At 24.9% G+C, this 23,338-nt stretch overlaps 1 protein-coding gene across 2 annotated transcripts in view; it reads right to left on the reverse strand.

The window, feature by feature from the left end:
- Positions 1 to 23,338, reverse strand: part of Syt7 (Synaptotagmin 7) — a 242,147-nt gene that overhangs the window by 36,879 nt on the left and 181,930 nt on the right. For both annotated transcript variants that reach the window (XM_089215141.1, XM_089215145.1), the window contains exons 5-6: positions 9,737 to 9,884; positions 3,738 to 3,847 (exon numbers count right to left, since the gene is read on the reverse strand). In XM_089215141.1, the coding sequence (XP_089071267.1) occupies positions 3,738 to 3,847; positions 9,737 to 9,884 (258 nt within the window). The remainder of the gene's footprint in view (positions 1 to 3,737; positions 3,848 to 9,736; positions 9,885 to 23,338) is intronic.

Genomic DNA, 23,338 nt, shown 5'->3' on the forward strand with positions numbered 1-23,338 from the left:
CTTATGAATACTTTATTTGAATTCCTGATGGTATGAAAACAAAGAACAATCAACAAAAAATTTGTATGAATTACCTTTTTGTATGTTTTTGTTTTTAGATTCCCTCGATTGGTAAAATAGCAACATCAGGAATTTCCAGTTGTCCTAAACCTGCCTTTACCTGCTATACTTGGTGATAATATAATATTTTAATTTAGCTCAATCACTATCTCTCTTAATAAACTGTATGCCCATTATTACTCCAGTGTTAACTAAGTTTTAGCATACAATAATATTGGGTACGAACTTCAATTCTTAAATAATACTTTTTTATACTTCAATAATATTTTTCATAGGAAAAACTCTAATATCATTTTCGAAAATTGCTTTGTTTTGATTGGTTTTTAATTATGCGCCACATGGTTAAAAAACAAAATTGAAACCATTTGTCCGTTTACCGTATACGTGCATGTTTATAAATAAAGTGTACACAATACACATACAATAAATGTTATTGAGCTGTTTAATGAAACTTTGGCTGTAACCAAAGGCAATAATAGGAGATTATTGAGTATCTTTCGTGTGCAAAACCTATCTGAATAAACTACAGTTTTAATTTTTCTAAGTTACTTAATTCATTAGAAATATTAACAATTGAAAATATTAAAATCGTACACAGTCTATATGCAGTGGTGTATCCATTAGAGGAAAGAGTGGAATCCCCCGCCCAAAATGTCTTAAACAAAAATTAAATACTAATTATTTTATCTTCATTACTTATTACTATCAATGTGTTATATTTTAGTGTTTTACTCACTACTTTTTATTTTTATTAATACAATATTATAAAACAAAATTAGGATAATATTATATTGTGATTAAAATAGAATAAAAAGCACTTAAAATGTTTTTTAATATACGTAATTTTTATATTTATATTGTCACATTGATATTATAGGATATTATAGGATATTATACATTATTATATTAAATTTACATGCATAAAAATGTGTTTACTTAATAAAAAAAAAATTTGATTCAATATGAATTTCGAGTACACGATTTTTTTTTTTTTAATTTTAAAATATTCAATGCGGAAATATGATTTAAAATTATTTCTTTTTTTAAGTTAAACTAACGTATTATTAAAAACTAGTTATTCGTTTCATATATAAAAAAATGTTTAATAATCTCCATACTGAAAAAAAACTGAACACGCCAATGTCTACAAGAAACACAAAAATGAACGAGTTTGAATTAAACACCTCCATGTCCTTAGTCCAAATTAAATAGTGCACATTGTAAGGTAAAAAACTCAATTTGTAAGTTTATTTTTGAAATTAGTTAGTTTGTCGATTTGAAGAAATATTGAAAATATTAACTGAAAGTTCATACTATGATCAAGATTCAAAGAAATTGTAAGTCGAGTTATGGAGTTTTTAAATTCTAATTTGAAGTTAATTTTTGCTTTGAATGTTTCAAATTTTACTATTGTTAAAATCAAATACTTCCTTGTTTTTAATGTTTTTTAAAACTAATGTAACTATAGTTTAAATATCTATAATACTAATGTAGGCACTATTTTGGTACTATTTAAGATTATGCGTGACGGAAATATGTGTTAAGCTTTTGAAATATTTTGGGAAAATAATCGGTTTGAATTTTAGAATAAATTTAATTCTTATAGCTTATTTTATTATAATATACGTTTTATTTATTTGATTTCTATTAGATACCTATGATATTTGATATTTACCTATCTAGGTACTAACTTATTTTAAATCATTGTTATTTTTATCTCATCAGTAATAAATAGCGCTCGGATGTTGTTGCATTTGCAATTTTTTTCTATTGTTTGGATTCGTTGCTAAGTAAGTTATAAATTTATTTCAAACGAGTACCAATTAATATATAAAAATTTTATGTGCAACTTTTTGCAATTTTTGACCTTTTTTCAATTTTATTGCAATTTTGTTGATTGTCGTCATTTTCAATACAATTTTCAATATTTTTTTTATGTTTTCACTTTTTTTTGTTGTTTATACAATGCGATAATTTTTAAGATAAGGTGAGGTTTAAAAAAACAAATCAAAAATAGTTTAAATAAAAAGTTTTAAATTTTAATAAAATTATTTGTAGATTTCTGAAAAAATAAGAAAACTGCACAATTTGCCAGATTTTTAATGATAACTGATGAGAATTTGAATTTGAATCTTTTTTATTATCTACTCGTTTAAAACCTATCTAATACGACTTCATAATATTACTTAATAAAATGACTCAATCCATTTCATAAAATAATTTGTTAATATATTTTTTTTAATTTTTTGGTACAAAATATTTTTTTATTGCAATTTTTAAGTGCAATTTTGGGTTTTTTTCACATAATAATGCAATCTATTTTATAACATTTTTAGTGCAACAACATTCGAGCCCTAGTTATAAAACTTTAACATAAATGGTGAATTTCATAAATTTTAATCATTAATAATAAACGACTGCATAAATAATTTCAGGAATCGATTATGTAAATAAAATTACACAAAAACATACTGACTTACAGAGTTTTACGAAATTGTATGTTTATTTGAACAGTGCATTTCCTGATTTTTTTTATCTGTAAATCCTATACAATTGTATTATCGTACATTCGTGGGTGAATGATCTAAGTTATGAAATTTAAATATTAGTTACTCGCCTTCAGTTTTAGAGGTAAATAATGTCAATACAATCACTGCCGTCGTCCACACACATACCAACATCAGTAACGTGATTGAGTTTATACCAGCATCGTAATTGAAAGAACGTTTCACTGGCATTTTTTCAAAAGTCATTAAAATTAGCAATAATATAATTATATTTCCCATGTCGTACGTTGTAGCCACGGTTAAATAATAATTATTATTGTATGTACACTTCTCTAAAACGCAGACCAGCTATTATCTTTAATGTATGCAACTTTCATTGTACTGTATATTCGTTTAATACTACACAAATTAGAAAACATCAAAAGACTATAATATTTTACGGAAATTATATGTCCATTTTGGAATAAAATTAACAACTGACAGTTATAGTATTTTAACTTGTGAAGTTCAGCTTGCGTTTGGTCTACCACTCCTCTATGAATAACAATAATAGCATAAGCACAATTTTTTTCCATTTGCATTAATAAGAGTCAACTACATATTTAAACCTTGCTTTTGCGCATAATTATATTTGCGTTTAATAGTGAATATTATAAGCAATATTATAAGATAGAAAAATTACAGACAATTTATAGTATTTACCTAAACGAATAAATCTGCCCAAAATTTTAAACATAAATGTTAGTGCATTTAATATTTTATTTTTTCCACTTCCCAAAATGTTATAATTTTAGTGTTATAATTTAATGAATATTTGTTGAATACATTATTAGGGTATTGAAACATGTTTAATTGCAAATATATTCATTAGAAAACTATGTAGGTAATTAATTTTGTTTTTTTTTAATATTTGTTTTTGTATTTGTTCAAATTTCTATTAATATGAATAAAAGTTGAAAAAATAACTAAATTTAAGAAACAAAAAATAATAATTGACTTGGTCTGAAAGTGAAGTATAGTATTTAAAAGAACCGACTTATGAAAAGATTAAGCTTTGGGTGGTATAAGTGCTCTCGAATAATAATTTTTTTTCTTTTTCCATGGCATAATATTATATTATATTATTTCCCACACGTGACAGCGCTTATAGTTTCACCAGGATACACTTACGTTGTTCAGCTCAATGTATGTCTCGCCAATGGAATCGTCTCTGGAGAACCGATCGTAATCGAACACGTGCAAGTGAAGAGTCCTATTGTGCAGTTTTTGCATTGTAAAACCTGAAACAAAAATATTAACATGGCTTAAAAGTACGAACGGCTTATCCACAAATTCTCGCAAATAAAAACCAATCTTTGTTATGAATTCTATGAATTCAAAAATTATTAAGGGAAACATGGATGGGTCAACTTTATGATCTAAAATTAATTTTTATGTATAACGTATGGACTCCTAAATTTTAAAAATTAGCACTGAAATTCTCGTAAATCTAAACGCATCTCTTGGCATAAATTTCAAAATTTTAGAATGACAAGGGTCAGCTACGTGAACTTGGTTAATTTATTTTAATTTTAATGCACCATTTGAACATTTCTGGGGTCTCGACGTTCAGTTTTTGGGTAACTGAGTCGTAATAGTGCGAGAATAAAGAATGCATATTTAGTTTGAACTCTGCGAAGCTTATAAGCTTACGTTTGACACGTTCGATCAAACACATTGCAGTGTATGGGTTTCAGGCAAAAGAACCTTTCATCATTGCTTTTCGATTCAACTATCACAGGTAATAAGCTATTAGATAGTGTTAACAAGTTTAGATTGGTAGCATGTCTCTTTACAAGTATAATATGTTTAATACTTTAAAGACTTGGATATGGTAATTATAGTCATAGTGTAAAGTATTCTTACCAACAATAATGTAATTTCTTTTACTATTACCTAGTTATTCAGTAGGTTGTATACATTTTTGCGAAAATAATATTTTAAATGTAATTAAGTGTATAGAGTATAAAGTGTAATAAAATAATATACATTAAAAGTATTAATTATTTTTCAAATTTTTATTTTTAGATTCTGAGCGGAGCGATGAATATATTGATTTTACCATGATGTGTGTTTTTATTTTTTTTAAATTTTTTTTTTTTTTGGGTCTGTCATCCCGTTTTGGGCCAGTAAAAGTGCTTCGATTTTTGACTTCAGTACCTTATTCGATCAGAAAGTGAATCTAGTTGGTACTTTGGTGGTCAAAAGTAAAAAATTCTTACATATTTTTCTAAATAATCGGGATAAACAAACTAAAAATTAAGGTAAAAACGGGAAATTTTACGCACACTCATTTTTCGACAAAATCGATTTTTGTTTTTGATGTAACTTTAAAACAAATGACCATAGATACATGAAATTTTCACCCAATGTTTATATAAGTATATTCTATCCACCATGCAATTTTCAAAAAAATTAAACTTAAGTTGAACTATTCATAGGCATTTGAAATTTTCAACCATTATTAGTTTTTTTTTATATTAATATCGATAAAAATGTATTTGTTAGGCAGAAAAGCTTGAAAAATTAATACAAGGCTTTAAACATATTGTTAGAATATCAGTTGAAAAATAAAATAAATTCATAGTCACAATTTTTTTTTATAAGCATTCAAAGTTTGAATTTTGACAAAATACGTAAAAATCACGAAAATTTACAAATTATTTTAAGCTAGAAATTCATAAAAAATTTTCTTTTTAAATCTAAGATTTGAAAATTTAATACAAGATTCCTTACAAGTTTTTCAATCTTTATCACAAATAAAAATTCCACCGGAAATTAAATTAAATTTTTATGAGAATTTCAAATTTAAATTTTTACAACATTGGATTTTCACTTTTAGCGATTTCCTTATTTTGGTGTAACTCTAAAACAAATGACCGCAGATACTTGAAATTTTGACTTAATGTTTATATGGGCATTTTATATATTTAATAAAATTTTCAAAATATTTAGATTTGTTTTGAGCTGTTTACTGACATTTTAATTTTTCAACTTTTTAGTTTTTTTTTCTATAAATATCGATAAAAATGTATTCGTTCTGTAGAAAAGCTTGAAAATTTAATACTAGGCTTTTAACACATTGTAACAATAGCAGTTAAAAAATATTAAAAATTCGTAGGCACGATTTTTTTTTATAAGCATTTAAAGTTCAAATTTTGACTAAATACGTAAAAATACGGCAATGTTCAAATTATCTTAGATAGAAATTCATAAAAGTTTTTTTTTTTAATTCTAAGATTTGAAAATTTAATACAAGGCTCCTAACATATTTTTACAATTGCAGTTGCCAAATATAAGGAATACATAGTTACAATTTTTTTAAAAGCATTCAAAGTTTGAGTTTTTACAACATATTATGTAAAAATCACGAAAATTCGAAAATTATTTCAAACTAGAAATTCATAAAAAATCTTCTTTTTAAATCTAAGTTTTGAACATTTTTAACAATCTATAATATATCCTAAACAGATAAACCGTCTTCGCTCAGAATCCTTTTTCGTAAACAATGATTTAATATCATTGGATTCAAATTAAATTTCATCCATTACAGTAACCCACTTGTAACCTACTGTACAGCAGAGCGATATCCACGACTTACCCGCCTTTTTTCATTTTAAACTCCTAGCTTTAACAATTTAACATAATATACATTTTTAATTATTACATTTTCAAATTTTTGTGATTTTGATGAAGTGTGTTAAGGTACAAATTTTAAATGTTAGAAAAAAAAGATATATGAAAACAAAAATTATTCCAAATTCTTAATTATAAAATTGTTTGTGAATTTGTACGATTTTTACGAAGTTCTTGAAAATTCTAAATTTAATATTTATACACTCATAAATAATTTTATTGATGTAGATTTTCAGTTAAAATTTCAAGCGGAAAATTATATATTAACAATATTTTTATATAAACAAAATGATCAAGCTCTTTAATGCCAAAATATGGTTTTCATTTTATCATGTTTTGAATATTGTACATAATTATTTTCAGAAAATTCAAGATGTCCTATTTTTATTTTTACTTTTGATCCCTCAATTAATTTTTCTACTAGAAAATATGTCGATATTCTAAGCACTTTTACTGTCCAAAATTTGATGATACGTGTGACATCGAAAATGCAGAGAACATCGTGAATTCAAAACATTCATTCTTCATTCAGAATCTAAAACCGATTTCAAATTCTTAAATGGGGATTAGTGATCACGCATGTGCCACTTTAATATACAATAATACTGCACAGAGTATAGCAAATTAAATACGATAAATTTCACATGTATAATTCCTATCTATTTTTTTTTTTTTTTTGACTTTCGTACAGGAAACGGTAGACGAAAATAACATAATTAATTTCCCCCAAGCTGTCGCATATAATATATATATATATATATGTAGAATACTAGAATATATTATTGGGGCGTAACATATACATACGAATATACGCATTTGTAAAATATATAACATATTATACAAATATATGAGTTCTAACTGTTCAAACGCCGAGAACATAAATCATTTATAAAGAACATAATATATCTACAAGATACTTGGACCCGAAACTGTGAAAAACAAGAAAAGTACCAATTTTCTTGTTACAGACACACCTATTCGTATACAATAGATCGTTTTTTTTTCAAATGTATTTATTTATTATTTTATTTTTTTAGGCAATCTGTTACAGCAATATAATTATCAGTTATTTTTAGATTGTTAGACATTATGTTAGATATCACCGGATTTTTGAGTTAAGTTTTGTGCCATTAAAAACACCCAGATCATTCATTTAGTTTTTTTAAGAGATATTGTATTTTATTTTATATTACTATAAATGAAAATGGTGTGCATTTTTCAAGTGAAAAAAATACTTGTACATTTGACCATTTTTAGAGCAGGAATTAGTACCCGAAACATTTATTTGAGTTTTGGGTTGTAGAAGCAGCATGATGTATTTGATTGTTCAAGCTATAACGTTTATATTTTAATAAACAAATAATATTTGGGTTAATATTGGTTTATATAAGCGTTCAGAAAAAAAAACATTTTTATTTTTATTTTTAAATGACCACTGTTTAATTAAAAATTATATTTAAGGTTTTTGGTCACTTTCAGTATACATAGTTAAATTGTAAAAATCAGACCAAACCCGAAACTCGTCCACACACATCAATATTTTATATTGATATTGGCTTTATTTGTATTTATTTTATTCTATACTAGGTAATTACTTAAGTAACAGTTTATAATATAAATAGTTCAAGTTTTGGAGATTCAGTTTAGTCAGAATCGAATGATAGAATTGAATTTTATTGACGAGTTATATTGAGAAAAAAAATTAGAATTTACCTATAATTGATTCTAAAATTCTAAATTCTGTCTATTATTATTATTGTTATTATTTGTTATTATTAAATAAAAATTAACTACAGAACTGAACTAATCATATTAAATCAATACCTACAATAATGACACATCATAAAAAATGTAAATAAATTTTTTTTCTGTTTTCGGTTAACAAAAAAAAATTCGGGTCGTAGTTTATATAGGTGTTTTGAAAAATAATCATTTGGTTTATATGGGTTTTAGGTGTTTTGTTTTTTAAAGGGTTTTTAGTGATGTTAAGATGACTTTGTACTCTCACATGTGATGTATCTGTCTTACTCATATACCACATAAAAAACATATTCATTCTCTAGTTTGAATAGTGCGCTGTTATTTCTTATATTAGAGTGAATTATTGTCATATCACCTAACTTCTCGGTTATAAAGTTATATCTCTTGTTGGGTTTTTACGGTATTATATTATTTTTTAAGTGAAATATGAGGATTTTCAAATATTAATACATTTTATCCTCATAACTCACTTAAGACAGTGAACAAAAATTTGGTATGCTGTACGTATTTAAGGCGGAGACAACACAAACGTATGTGACAATTGCAACGTCATCTTAAGGATTCCACTTAATTTTAGTTAGACCCTGAATTAAAAACAAACTGTTTTCATCATAAAATTATTTCAATGCATTTTAATCAACTCGATGAATCAAAATATCATTTCAACAACAAATTACATATATTAAATAACCTAAGTACCTTCAGTAATATCAACATCCTTCATACTTTTTTTTTCACATTAACTAATAGTTAATCAGACATAATAGTTAATAACTATTATGTCTGATTTGGTCGTTATTATATTGTATCCTGTTTATTCAATGTTCTCTAATAATGTTATAACACAATTTATTTCTCATTTTAATTATTTACAATATTATGATTATATAATTAGTTAAACCGTTTTGATTTGACTATAATTGTGTAACGCGTTTGCTGTACAAACACTTCAACATGACTTTTTTTCTTTTTATAATCAATAAAAACGCAACTGAACAAAAAAAACATTAAAGTATAAGTGGATAATGTAGTTCGAGTTATTAAATCATTTTGTATTTTCTTTTTTATTAAATAAATATAATTTATTAGTATAATCGTAATATTCAATGAATACAATAATAATATGTTTAGGTGCATTAAATTTTTTAAAGGTTACGATTATACTAATAAATTATATTAACCTTCCTCCAACGCATACCATCGAACTTGTTTAATCCAAGTTATATTGTTCATTGAATCAAGTAACGAAAATATTATAAATATACTTATACATTGTAATATAGCGTTAAAAAAAAATATAGAAAGTTACTTTTTTTTTGAGATTCTGAGAGGAACAATGACTATATGTTGACTTATTTTCTTCAAATAATTTTCTGATTTTCAATTTAAATACAATTGCTATTATAATCGACGTTCTCGCACAATTTAACATTATTCACCGATTTTTGTACTGACTTACTTTTAGTGGCAAAAGAATAATATAATAGTAATACGCGGTGATGGTGAGAGACGGGTAAGATACAACTGTGAAAAGTATCAATTAATTCTATCTGGTGTTTATGGTGGTATCGGGTGATGTGGTGTGTTGTTTTTTGTATGTTAATTAATTTCTTTTCTCCCTTAAATCCCAAATGGACTTGAAATAAACAATCATATCGTGTATTGAATAGAGTGGAAACGCGTGGAAAAAAATTAAAACAAAAACCGTGACAATATTATAAAAATCCACCTACCCTGAAAATAGAGTGTCTCGTTCCAGCGCGGGTTTAGAGTCCGGCGTTTCACTTTCGTGTCCAATCGATGCTTTTTGTCCGGCAATAATGTCACGCGGACATAAGGGTCGGACGTGCCGCTCAAGTCCATTGCCGGCAAGTCTTTGGCCTGTAACACGACATCAATTATTTTCATTATTTATTATAACTTAATTGTATATAATATACTGTATATCTTGTTATAGTATCGCATCATTTATTTAGATGTATGAAAGCTGAAATGTTTTTGGTAAATTTAGTGGTAAAATGTGCAAAGAATTTAGTTTATTTTTTAAATAATTTGTTTTTCATCGTTTTATTATCTGCCTAACGTTTCACTAAATTGTTATGCTGATATTAATTATACAATAGTTATAATAATTTAAGGTCCATATTTTAATGTAATTTTAATTTCTTTTTGGAAGCTCTACAACAAAATATTTGTATCTCAAACTAGTAAAATATGAAACCTTTATTCGTATTAAAATGTATTTTTCATATTCTATAAAATACATTTTAGATCAAATCAACTTCTTGAACTGTGTGATTTATTATTAATAGCAAAAAAGATAGTAGTTGCAGTTAACGGTTTATTGCAAAGAATTGTAAAAGTTTATCCTCTACCTCAATCATTCCTAGAAGGTTAAAAAGGCAATGGCCAAGAGATCTGCTCAATACCTAATTAAAAAAAAAAAAAAAAAAAAATTAAAAACCCTAATTATAAACCCTAATTATAAAAAATAAAATAAATAAACTCAAACCCTAACTTCTTGTCAGGTGGCACTGCTGGGAGCCTTCCTTCTCTGTAACTAATGTTATTTTTTTTTCTTTTTAAGTCACCACACTTACTTATTATACACTGTAATATATAGATTGTAAATAAACTTTTATCGTCAATAAAAAAAAAAAAAAAAAAAAAAAAAAAAAAAAAATGTTTAGTTGAAACCTTATCTTCAAAAAACGATAGATAATGGGTTAGGTAGAATTGCACTTATTATGGTTGAATTTCACCTGGATTGAAAAATGGTAATTGACGAACTGCACTCAGGTAGAAATATATGTAATGATTTAACTGCCTTTGGGCTAATAACAGGTAATGTTTGAACTTCATAAAAGTTTCAACTCATTATAAAAACAATAATTAGTATGCTAATGATTGTATTTAAGTGGCAAGGGGAATTAGTGTTCTACAAACATTTAAATTAACTTAGTGTTTTGAATATTTTTGTTCAAAACCTTATTTGAATCCAAGTAAGGTTTGACAATTTAATTTAGATAAAAAAGACAATGAGATTTGTTAGTTAACAAAATTATTATATGACCCCAAAAATCGTGAATATTGGAAAATTGTTATGACTTAAATTTACTGCAACAAACATTGAGTTATGATTGTATTTTAGGGTATAATACAGGGTGTCCCGCGAGGATTTACCCATTGCGATATCTCACGAAATAATGGAGATATCAAAATTCTGGTTTTATAATACGACTCACAGGGATAAGAACTACAATTATTTCATTTTTAAATTTATTTTAATGTTTTTGTAAACAATTTAAAAAATATATTTTTTTATTAAATTATTTCCAAAAAAAATTAATGATAACCATTTTATAGAGTTTATTTTTCTGAAAATATTGACGTTTCAAAATTTCATTTTCGTTAATTTCTTGATTTTTAATACTTTTTCTAGTTTTGAAGAGATAAAATATGATTATAAATTTATAACTATTAGGAACACGGAAGTGTTCGGCCGACCGTATGTGAATGTGCGCGGCGTGGTGGGTCAAATAATTGTAGTTCTTATCCCTGTTAGTCTTATTACAAAACCAGAATTTCGATATCACCATTATTTCGGGATTATCGCGCAATGGGTAAATCCTCACGGGACATCCTGTATATTCAACAACATAATGCTTAACATATTATGTTTAACTTTACGTACCCGCATGAGATGCATTTGTCTCACTAACCTCGTAATATATCAAAACGTACGTCTTACCGTTCCAATTTCTGTTGTTACTTAAAATATAAGTGTGAGTTGACCTATTATCAAACTTAAATTAAAATTATCTGCGTTCTATCATTGGTTTTTATGATATTTTTATTTTTGTAACTCACTTACAAAATAAAAATATCGTAAAAGAAATAACGAGAGAACACACAGATGTTATTGCATTTAAGTCGTATAATAGGTCACTTCAGTCTGAGCTAACAATTGAAAAATTGAAGCTAATGGACGTTATCTTTGGTATTTTATGTGTTAGTAGGTCAGAAACAAGATATTTGAGTACAATGTCCTTTTGAGAACACAACAACCATGGTTTCAGATTTATGAAGAAGTAAATAGAAAATTCATTAAATATAGATAAATTAAAATGTTTAGTAATAAAACATACAAGTATTAAACACATTCTAAAATTTAAACCATATAAGTATGTACCAATAAATATTAATCACATGTGCTCAATAAGGGGATAATCTTTTCAAAATATTATTTAATAAGACTGAATTTAAAATGTATTGACTTAAATACTTCTAAACAATTATATCAGTATAAACCCAAATTATTATAGTTTTGTGTTACGCTTATAAAACTATTTAATAAATATGAGAATTTATGCAATTTTATCCTTGGTTAAAATTAAACTGTTAATTGTACTTCAATTTACTGAATTTTCATCCCTAACCATTGCTATACAAGACAGATATCACTCAAAATAATAAATTTTTTTTTCAACTATTCTTAAAGTGCATATCAATCATTTTCTCTTTCCTGGCTTTGAACTCTGGGAAAATTTGTTAAAAATTGAAAAAATAAACTTTGCAGGAAGCTCATAATCTTTGATCATTCCGTATTACAATAATTAAGAAGCTAGGTATATAATATTTTTGGGCTACTAATTTATATTGTAATAATATTTTCAAACTCATTATACGACTCGAGAGAAAATTACAAAAGTTAATGTTTGGTATTATTTTGTTTTATACTACTGGCTTCACAAATTTACCATTCATCATTTCTTATTCTTATACATTTATTTTTTATTTTTAGTCTTTGCTGGAAATTTTATGACTATTAACTTAGTATTTTGTAAACCTTGGCTTAAAAACCATTCATAATCGATATTATCTTTGTGTAATTAATAATAATTTATTATCATCTATAACTAAATACGTTTCAGAGAAGAATAATATTTTCAATAATTCATTGAAATATTTTAGTAACAGTGAAATCTTCAATTTCGATTTTTTTTATTAAATAGTTCAAGCAAAATATTTAAAATTCAGAACCCTAATAATTGTAAGAGAGCATAATTCTAAAACCCTTCCTCTGAGAGCATTTGACCAGCAAATGTTTGACTGTACCTGCGATGTTGCATGGTGGTGGGTACATATTTTGTATTGTTCATTGTGTTTTGTGAAAGGTCTTAAACCCTTGTGCAATTAAAAATAAATAAATTAATCTATTCAACATCAAAAAATATTAACTCTTACACTATATTTCATTATACTATTAGATGTAATATTGTGAAGTAGCATAGTGAGCTATCAGTTGAACGCCAATAATTTCAATTCAGCTGTGTTCATAAACGTAAACAATCAAACACGATATAGAAAATAAAGCAACGTATATAAAGGTTTATTTCACAGTACCTACAAATCACCTGAATTACCTTGTTTTCGAGGTTAGTATATCGATTGAACCGTACAGAAAATGCAAAAGTAAAAAACCATGGGATAATGATACTGTATATGTACTTAGTAACGAACCGAACAGAATTTTTAACTATATTTTCACGATGTTTATTTGATATTTTTTCTATTTTTACAAGACAGGCGTCATTGAATAACATAGATTTGAGTTTATGAGGTTCAAATGATTTTTCATCGAGTATGCTTTGACCTGACGAATCATTAGACTTACATATTTGACCGTGTTCCGAAACCATATTAGATACCTATGTACGGTGTTTTATCGATGCACATTGAATAATAGAGACCGTAATCCGTTTTTGCACGCGACGGATACATAAATATTATAATGATGATGGGCGAAAATATAAATAAACATTTTATCGTATGGCTTTTTTTTTTTAGATACGCAGCCCATGATGTATCAGTAAGTTCTAGCATATGCCAAGTGTTACCGATTTTAAGTCACGATTTGAAAAGCGTTCGTGACAAGCGGGTACTTCAACATAATATTAATTTGTATTACCGCCCTATAAGTATAATACGATAATACTCTAGCCGCAACATTTATCAGTATACTATTACATCAGCTTATTTTAATTTGTAAGACGAAAATAACAATATTAACTTTCAATAATTGTATCACAGAAATAAGTATAATTTGTAAATTTGATCTATCGGATTTTGTATGGATTGTTACGGTATAAATATAAATTATTGGAAGTCTGTTAGTGTATCAATATCAAACATCAAATTAATGATATGATATTATATTATATAACTATATGCACTATGCAGAACAATTCACCAAAAAAACTCATCCTCAATTTTTTCTTCAATAAATAACTAATTTCTTCAAATTTTTATTTTAGGAATTTTTATATGACATAAAATTATATTTGTGACTCAGTGAATTTTTTTTTGAATTTTTGAATTGTTTTTTAACAACTTATACAGTCCTGTGGTAATACACTCTTCTGTTTTTAAATAATAACCCCTTTTTTACTGTATATTTTTTAGTGTATATCTTTTTTAACAAGCATTTATTCATGTATCTTTTTTATGTTCTATTTATTAGGCAATTTCAAAAATGTATACATATATGTTTTTATTTTTATTTTGTTGTATTTGATGTCATAAGATGTATACTATACAATTTACATTTATCCATATATGGTATATTATACTATGTATAACTTTAATGACTCTCAATCTCGAACACAAGCATTATTGCTTACAGGAAGTTGATAAATCATAATATTATGAAATTGTTAAAATGTATTAATTTATATATAATAAATAGTTTTCTTAAAAAAAAAGAATATTAAATGTTTCACTCTGTAAACTCGTTTGTATTTGTATGAATAAAAATAAATAAGTTATTGATATTAAAAAAAAAAAACTGGTTTAAAAAATAAATTGATTTAAATAACATAGCATTAACAAAAGTTTTTTATGTAGTAAGGTAAATAATATGACAATAACTCCATTAAAATAATTTGATAAAATATTAACACTGATACCTACGACAATATTGTAAAAAACTAAATAATTTATATTTTTATTTTGTTTTTAATCATCACTTCTACTGTAAAAATCTTAAGTCTTAAAACCAAATAGACAGTAGAAAGAAAAATGTCTTGTTTAATTTATAGTTTAACATAGTTTAAATATATGGTTTAATACCTTACGTCCTGCCAGGTTTTTTTTGTGTGTTTAATTATAGGTATTTTCAGCCTCCTTTATAACCTGTAAACTAAATTATTATTAATTACTTAAGTTTAACCATACTATAATTTTTTTTTTTTTGTTTATTTTCGAAATATTAGGTAGAAGAAATTTTAAGATGGTACGAATCAATACGAACGTATAGTTACACATAATTTTAGAATATTAAATATAAAACGACGTGGGAATAAAATACGATAAGAAAAGTCACGACTGAGTGCATCTAACAAACTAAAAAAAATAAATAAATTACCAGAGTAAAATTGAATCGATTCCTTTAAAAACGTAAATAAGTGTGAATAAAAATGTATTGTTCAATTAGCAATCGGTTTACTTTACCGACTACTATAACACCTAAAACTATTTTTTAAGGTCATTTATTTCACGCTATTTTTCTAATGAAGATAATCACGGTTTATAATCTTTTAGGTGCACTGAAAACATTTAAATATTTATGAAGTTTCCAAAGTGTACTGGGACACGTATTTGAGAAATTAATTTTCCAAAACAAACCTTTCACATCAAAATATGTGAACGATATTATACACAACTAGAACCACCTCGCAAATCCGGATTATATAAAATATCAATGAACACCCATTAAATATAAGTTGAGTTTGAGTATGAATTGTATAGCTGCATCGTAATTTTACACATTTTGTGATTTGTGGTTTGTGTAATATCATACAGATCATGATAACTACTATCATAATAATTAAAATTAGGTGAAATAATATTTTCAAAAAACTAAAATCAATTGCTTCGTAATTTACAGTTTAAATTGTGGTTTTTCTTCGGAAAAAAATATATTTCATTCACTCTAAATACTGGTAGTTTGATCAATTTAATAAAATATTTAAATTATAATCAGCTGTTTAATTTTATTATATTTTATTTCTTTCGTTATTTTTCATTGTATTAAGTAATAAATTATCCAAAGCGCCAATATTTAGCGATTCAAAAACGAGGTACTTGTTAAAATAACAAAAAATAAGGATCAACGTTTTTAAAAGTCATCTGTTTAATATATAGTAAACAGATTAGATTTTAATTGATGGGGAAAAAATGATGTTTCACTTTAAATTATCTAAACAATCTAAACATAATATATACTGTCAGAACATACAAGATTTAAACAATCTAAACATAATATGTACTGTCAGAACATTAGTGTTTTAACTCAAAGAACCATATTTTGAGAAAAACGAGTTTTTGATTTGACAGCATTGTAAAACATCTATTAAAAATTAAGTATTCCACTTATCATTATCAAATTTTGACTACCAATTTTATTGATGTTTATGTATATATTTATAATATCAAGTTTAAAAAAAAACATTTTCCTCCTTATAGGAATTAACTTTTTTTTGAGTTAATACATTAATGCTATGAATATTTCACAACAAATTTCCCAGTTACTACAATAATAACTTCAATGTTTAATTAGAAATGTTTGTTAAAATTAATAACTTAATGAAATTAATAACTTTGACATTACATTTTATATAGATATTTAATACTTACTTTTCTTATGTAAAAGTAAAAATGAGTTGTACACTTGTACCTGAACTAGGGCAATATTTTTAAATATAAATAATTTTTGACACAACAAACAAATTTATTAACAAATTTTAAAAACTTAAAAAAAATTTGAACATTTTTTTACGAAATTTAACAAAATTTTTTTAAATAAAAACTAAACAGTAGGAACCTATTGTAAAATAAAAATAAATTTTGTGCAACCTTTGAAAAAATTTAAATTTTACTTATCAATCTATTAATAATATAATTTAATATACCTTACATAATATTTTTAACCTAAACTTTGGTTTTGTAATATAAAACATAGACATGTGGTAAAATTAATTTTTTTTTTAACTAAACAAAAAATAATAATAATAATTAATACAATGAGATTAATAATAAAAAATATCTTATAAAAGATGAATAAAAATAACAAAAAACACAAAAAAAAATGCTATTAGGTTTTTCTAATCATTTTAATATCTTATAAACTTATATTGATTGAACAATTTTTTCTTGACATTACTTTTGCTTTTTTTTTTATCTACAACATTTTTAGTCTTTTTCTCAGTCTTCTTTATAGTTTTTATAGTTTTTTTTTCAGTCTTTTTCGTAGTCTTATTATTTACTGCTTGTTTAATTTTTTTTGGGGTTATTATTGACTGTTATTCTGTCAATAAACTTTCAAAAAAGCTATGATACTGTTCAGTTATTAAGTTAGAGTGACATAATGAAAGTAGATCTTCTTTTTTTAGCAGACGAAAGTTTTGGAGGAGAATTATAGGTACATTTTACTATTTTAGTATAGTAGACAATAGATATACACAAAAGCTGTATGTAACTTTAACTACCTACAATTAAATATCAAACAACAATAATTTTATTTGAATTTATATATTAATAATTATTTTGTTTTAAATAATAATATTACATTGATATCTATATTAATATTACGTAATTTTATATAGGTCCTATCTACTTTAATATAATATTATAATTAGGTACATTATTTTTCAAAATAAATTACAAATTATAAAGCAAAAACATTTATTAAAGTATTCTTTTAAAAATTATGTGCAATTTTAGAGTTATAACTGTTATTAGGTATTGGATTTAAATCAGCATTGATATTAAAATCTGAGCCTTCAATATAATTTTTATTTACTAATTTTAGCATTCGTTTAGTACGTGAATTCATTTTTATAAAAATAAAAGTAATAATTCACCAGGTAGGTAATTAATTGTAAAACAATGTTCTAACTTAATTTCATATTAATCAATTAATTATTGATAATATTATCTCATTGTCATTATGCATTATGGATCATTAAAATATTAATATCTTTTAAATAGCAATGATAATCAATTAAAGTAATAATAGTATTATGATGACAATCTCAATTCTCATACAGTGTAGCAATAGTGTATTATTTTGAGATACCACACTATTCCATTTATATCCACCGATAATTTTCCTAAATGCATTACCGTTTTTCTAGTTTAGGTTGTTTTAAAATGTAGATACGAGATAATACAGTAGTGCATCGTAAAGAACGACATATTTACCATTGGAAAACATGTATAACTCAAAATCGACCATTTTTGAGTTACTACACTAATGTTATATTATATAATATAACATATAAAATTAATATATAAATATTATTATAATAACATTATATTATATTATATTATATTATATCATAGCCTGGTAGGTACACTTGTTTCAGAATTTTATTAAAGGGCAACCGATTGATAGATTACATTAATATCATATAGTAAATTTAAAATTTATTTTTCAAAATGATTGTTTGTACTTTAGTGCTTACATTAAGAGTTCTATAGAGCTATAAAATCCTTAATCTTAAGATGTTGATCAAATAACAATAAAAACAAATCGTTTAACTCTCCATTTTATTATGTCTACAAGCGAACACCTCCACTACGCTGTAAACAAACAACATCACCAAGTTATTTAAATACAAAATTCAGTTATTTAAAAAAAAAAAAAAAAACTACAAAATAAAATATATTTCTTGAAAAAAAATAATGCCATGTACTATAAACACAAAAACTAAATATTTAACTATTTTTATCTATTAGAATATATGAGATTGTGTTGTGTGGTTTTAATTAATTGTATGCTGCACAGATTCACAACAATCATTTTTACTATTTTGTCTTACAACTGAAATTTAATTTAATTGAAGACGATTCTTTTTACGGTAAACACTTTTTTCCTCTAAAAAGTATTAACAAAACATAAACTATTTATTCAAACTAGAAAAAGAGAGATCATAATAATATTGCTTTTTAAGTTTTCATTTTTTTTAACAAGTTCAATTTTCCATTTTGTATTCTGTAGCGAAATATTTTTTCACAATTTATAATATGACATTTTTAATAATTACTTTGTTAGGTAATTATAAATTAAAAATTTATAACTATTTTTAATTTGAAATTAAAAAGACGGATAAGTCGTGGATGTCACTCTGCTGTACAGTAGGTTACATGTGGGTTACTGTAATGGATGGAATTAAATTTGAATCCAATGATATTTTATCATTGTATACGAAAAACGATTCTGAGCGAAGACGGTTTATCTGTCTAGGATATATTATAAATTATCAAAAATTTTCAATACTTAGGTTTAAAAAGAAATTTATTTAATAATTTCTAGTTTAAAATAATTTGCGAATTTTCGTGATTTTTACATATCTTGTAAAAATTCAAACTTTGAATGCTTATAAAAAAAATTGTGACTATGTATTTCTTTTATTTTTCAACTGCAATTGTAAAAATATGTTGGGAACCTTGTATTACATTTTCAAATCTTAGAATTAAAAAGAAAACTTTTATGAATTTCTATCTAAGATGATTTGAACATTGCCGTAATTTTTACGTATTTAGTCAAAATTTGAACTTTAAATGCTTATAAAAAAAATCGGGCATATGTATTTTTAATATTTTTTAACTGCTATTGTTACAATGTGCTAGAAGCCTTGTATTCAATTTTCAAGATTTTCTACCGAATAAATAAATTTTTATCGATATTTATAGAAAAAAAAACTAAAAAAGTTGAAAAATTAAAATGTCAGTAAACAGCTCAAAACAAATCTAAATATTTTGAAAATTTTATCAAATATATAAAATGCCTATATAAGCATTTAGTGAAAATTTCAAGTATCTGCAGTCATTTGTTTTAGACTTTTAGAGTTACACCAAAATAAGGAAATCTTTGTTGTAAAAATTTAAATTTCAAATGCTCATAAAAATTTAATTTGAATTTCCGGTGGAATTTTTATTTGTGATAAAGATTGAAAAACTTATAAGGAATCTTGTATTAAATTTTGAAATCTTAGATTTATAAATAAAATTTTTTATGAATTTCTAGCTTAAAATAATTTGTGAATTTTCGTGATTTTTACGTATTTTGTCAAAATTCAAACATTGAATGCTTATAAATAAAAATTGTGACTATGAATTATTTTTATTTTTCATCTGCTATTGTAACAATATGTTAAGAGCCTTGCATTAAATTTTCAAGCTTTTATGCCTTACAAATAAATTTTTATCGATATTAATTTAAAAAAAACTAATAATGATCGAAAATTTCAAATGCCTATGAAGAATTCAACCTAAGTCAAAATTTTTTGAAAATTGCATGGTGGATAGAATATACTTATATAAACATTCGGTGAAAATTGCATGTATCTACGGTCATTCGTTTCAAAGTTACATCAAAAACCAAAATCGATTGTGTCGAAAAATGAGTGTGCATAAAATTTCCCGTTTTTCCCTTAATTTTTAGTTTGTTTTTCTCGATTATTTAGAAAAGTATTAAGAATTGTTCACTTTTGACCCCCTAAAGTACCAACTAGATTCCCTTTTTCTGATCAAACGAGGTACTGAAGCCAAAAATCGAAGCATTTTTAATGCTCCAAAACGTGATGACAGACACAAAAGAAAAAAAAAACAAACATCATGTTAAAATCAATACATTCATCGCTCCGCTCAGAATCTAAAATGTAGGTGCAGAAAAATTTTTTAAAACTTGACACCGATACCAAAAAAAAAAACACATTTATTATAAAATTGATAGGTCTTTAATATTGTGTTTATCAAATAATAATGGACATGAAAATATTTAGTGATCTTATCAAAAATATATTTATGCATAATTATATACAATATAATAATGTTACATAAATATTATGATATTATGATAAGAAATAGATACAGCACGCACGCTAGATACACTGTCGTCTAGCAAAAATGAACTCGTTGATGTTTGATAAATAGTTATCCTTTTATTTCTATGTACCTAAACATAATATAAACAAAAATGTGGAGTCGAGGATCGATGGTCTTGTGGTCGTCGGGACCCTGTACAAATATGGGAATATCTTACAATATAATTTATACTCGTGGTACGTTCATAAATCGGTTAGGGGAGCGAGATCTGATCACTCAGGCCCGTTATAAATAACAATAAAATTATATTCATTGGATAAAATAACTTAAAAAATTAACACAAGACTCCTAATATATATACACAATGGTGGGTAAGTACATACATAGTTAAAATTTTTATTAATAAGCACTGATTTCAAATTTTGATAAAAAATGCAAAAATCACAAACATTTGCAATTTATTTTGATTAAAAATTCATAAAAATTTATCTTTTTGAATCTAAGATTTGAAAAATCAAAACAAGATTCTTCATGAATTTGTCTACCTTAATCAGGTAAAAATATCTATTGATAAGTCAAATTAAATTTTTATGAGCAATTGAATTACAACATAAAAATATTCACTCAATTTCTCTTTGTTCAGATATTCTTATTTTGTTGTTTTCAAAAATGAATAACTTTAGAAACTTTAAATTAACAACATATGTTTATTTTATAAATTCCTATACTTGATAAAATTTACAAAACAATTTTTAAGTTATTTATAGATATTTGAAATTTTCGTGTTTTAAGATTTTTATTCTATAGATATCAATACAATTTAATTCATTGGATCCAAAAACTTGAATATTTAATACAAGGTTCCCCATAAGTTGATATCATAAAAATTCAAAAATATTAAAAATACATTGGCACGTTTTTTTTTTTTTTTTATTCATTTAAAATTCAAATGTTGACAAAATGTATTTTATTAAAAATTTACAAATTCTTTGTTTGTTAAAAATTTGTAAAACGTTTAATCTTTAAAGCTAAAGATTGAAAATTTAAAACAAGGTTCAACGTAAGTAATTAATTTTGTGGCAAAAAAAATCTAAAAACTAAATAAACATAATTTTTTTTAATTATTATTCTAAGTTCCAATTTGGATTAAATTACATATTTAATAACCAACAATTTCAATTTAAAAATATTATTCTCTGATACTTAAGATTTCTTGACTATACTTTATATTATATTATCAATAGTTACATACAAATTGTGAAGTAGTGTACATATATGTAAAATGTCGTTAATTATTAATTCGAATCGTGAAGGTGAAGTTTTTTTGAATGACGGTTTTATGTATTTATTTGACGCTTTTAGTTCTGATGGTTTAAAACGGGTTTGGTGATGTAGATATAAACAAGAGTGTAAGGCTCGTGTTCATACTGGTATAACAGACTTAATTATTTTTAAGCACATAAACAATCACACTCACGACTCTGACGCTGCTAAAGTGGAAGCAAATATAGCAGTGTGCAATATTAAAAAACCGTGCTAGAGAAACCATGGAACCAACATCTACAGTGATAAATGAGTGTATTTCTGGATTATCACAAGCATCTAAGGTACTTGATACTATTTGTATATTTAAATATTTTATATTCATTTTTGACGTATAAATATAAATAGCTTACTAATTTAATTAATTTAATAATGTAAATATGGTCTTATATATATATATATATATTTGACGTCCAATTGTCCCCACATCCAAATGGCTACGTCCATTTGTCCTAGATCGGTACATAATGTATCTGATTTGATTAATTTGGTATTTATTTTATAGGTAGATATTTTCATTTTTTATTTTTTTTTAATAATAACAATATAATTAATACCTATAGTATAGCATATCCTATACTGACAAACCATCTCCACTCAAAACCGTTTTTAGTACCTATACAATTATATTATATCATTGAGTTCAATTTTATAACATACATTACAGTAACCCACGTGTAACCTATTTTTTAACAATTATTTCAAAATGTAACTGAAATATTCAATATTTTGATTTTACAAATGTACCAAATAGATCCAATTTGTTGCAAAAAATTTTCATTCGAATTTGGTGTGATTTGATCATTTTTCTTCGTACTTATAAAATACGTGTTTCTAGACAAAAAAGCTCTCTCATATCATGATTTTAAAATCAATACATTCGTCGTTACGTGCTTAGAATCTAAAATCGAAAACTTTTCGTCGTTAAATGAACGCTAACTATCGAAATAATCGACCTTAGCAACATTATAAGTCAATATAGAAACTATACTTTCAGGCGGCCAATGGTTATAAGTCCAGAATTTCGAATGACATTGAAACTATTCGTTACTCCATGTTTTACTGCCAAGCTTGCAACACCAACCTTGTCGCTACGAAATGAAAAGAGTAAAATTCTAGGA

Source organism: Diuraphis noxia, unplaced genomic scaffold (genome assembly GCF_037042655.1).
Source record: "Diuraphis noxia isolate RWA-SAM2 unplaced genomic scaffold, SU_Dnox_SAM2 contig0001, whole genome shotgun sequence".
In the NCBI taxonomy this organism is placed as follows: domain Eukaryota; kingdom Metazoa; phylum Arthropoda; class Insecta; order Hemiptera; family Aphididae; genus Diuraphis; species Diuraphis noxia.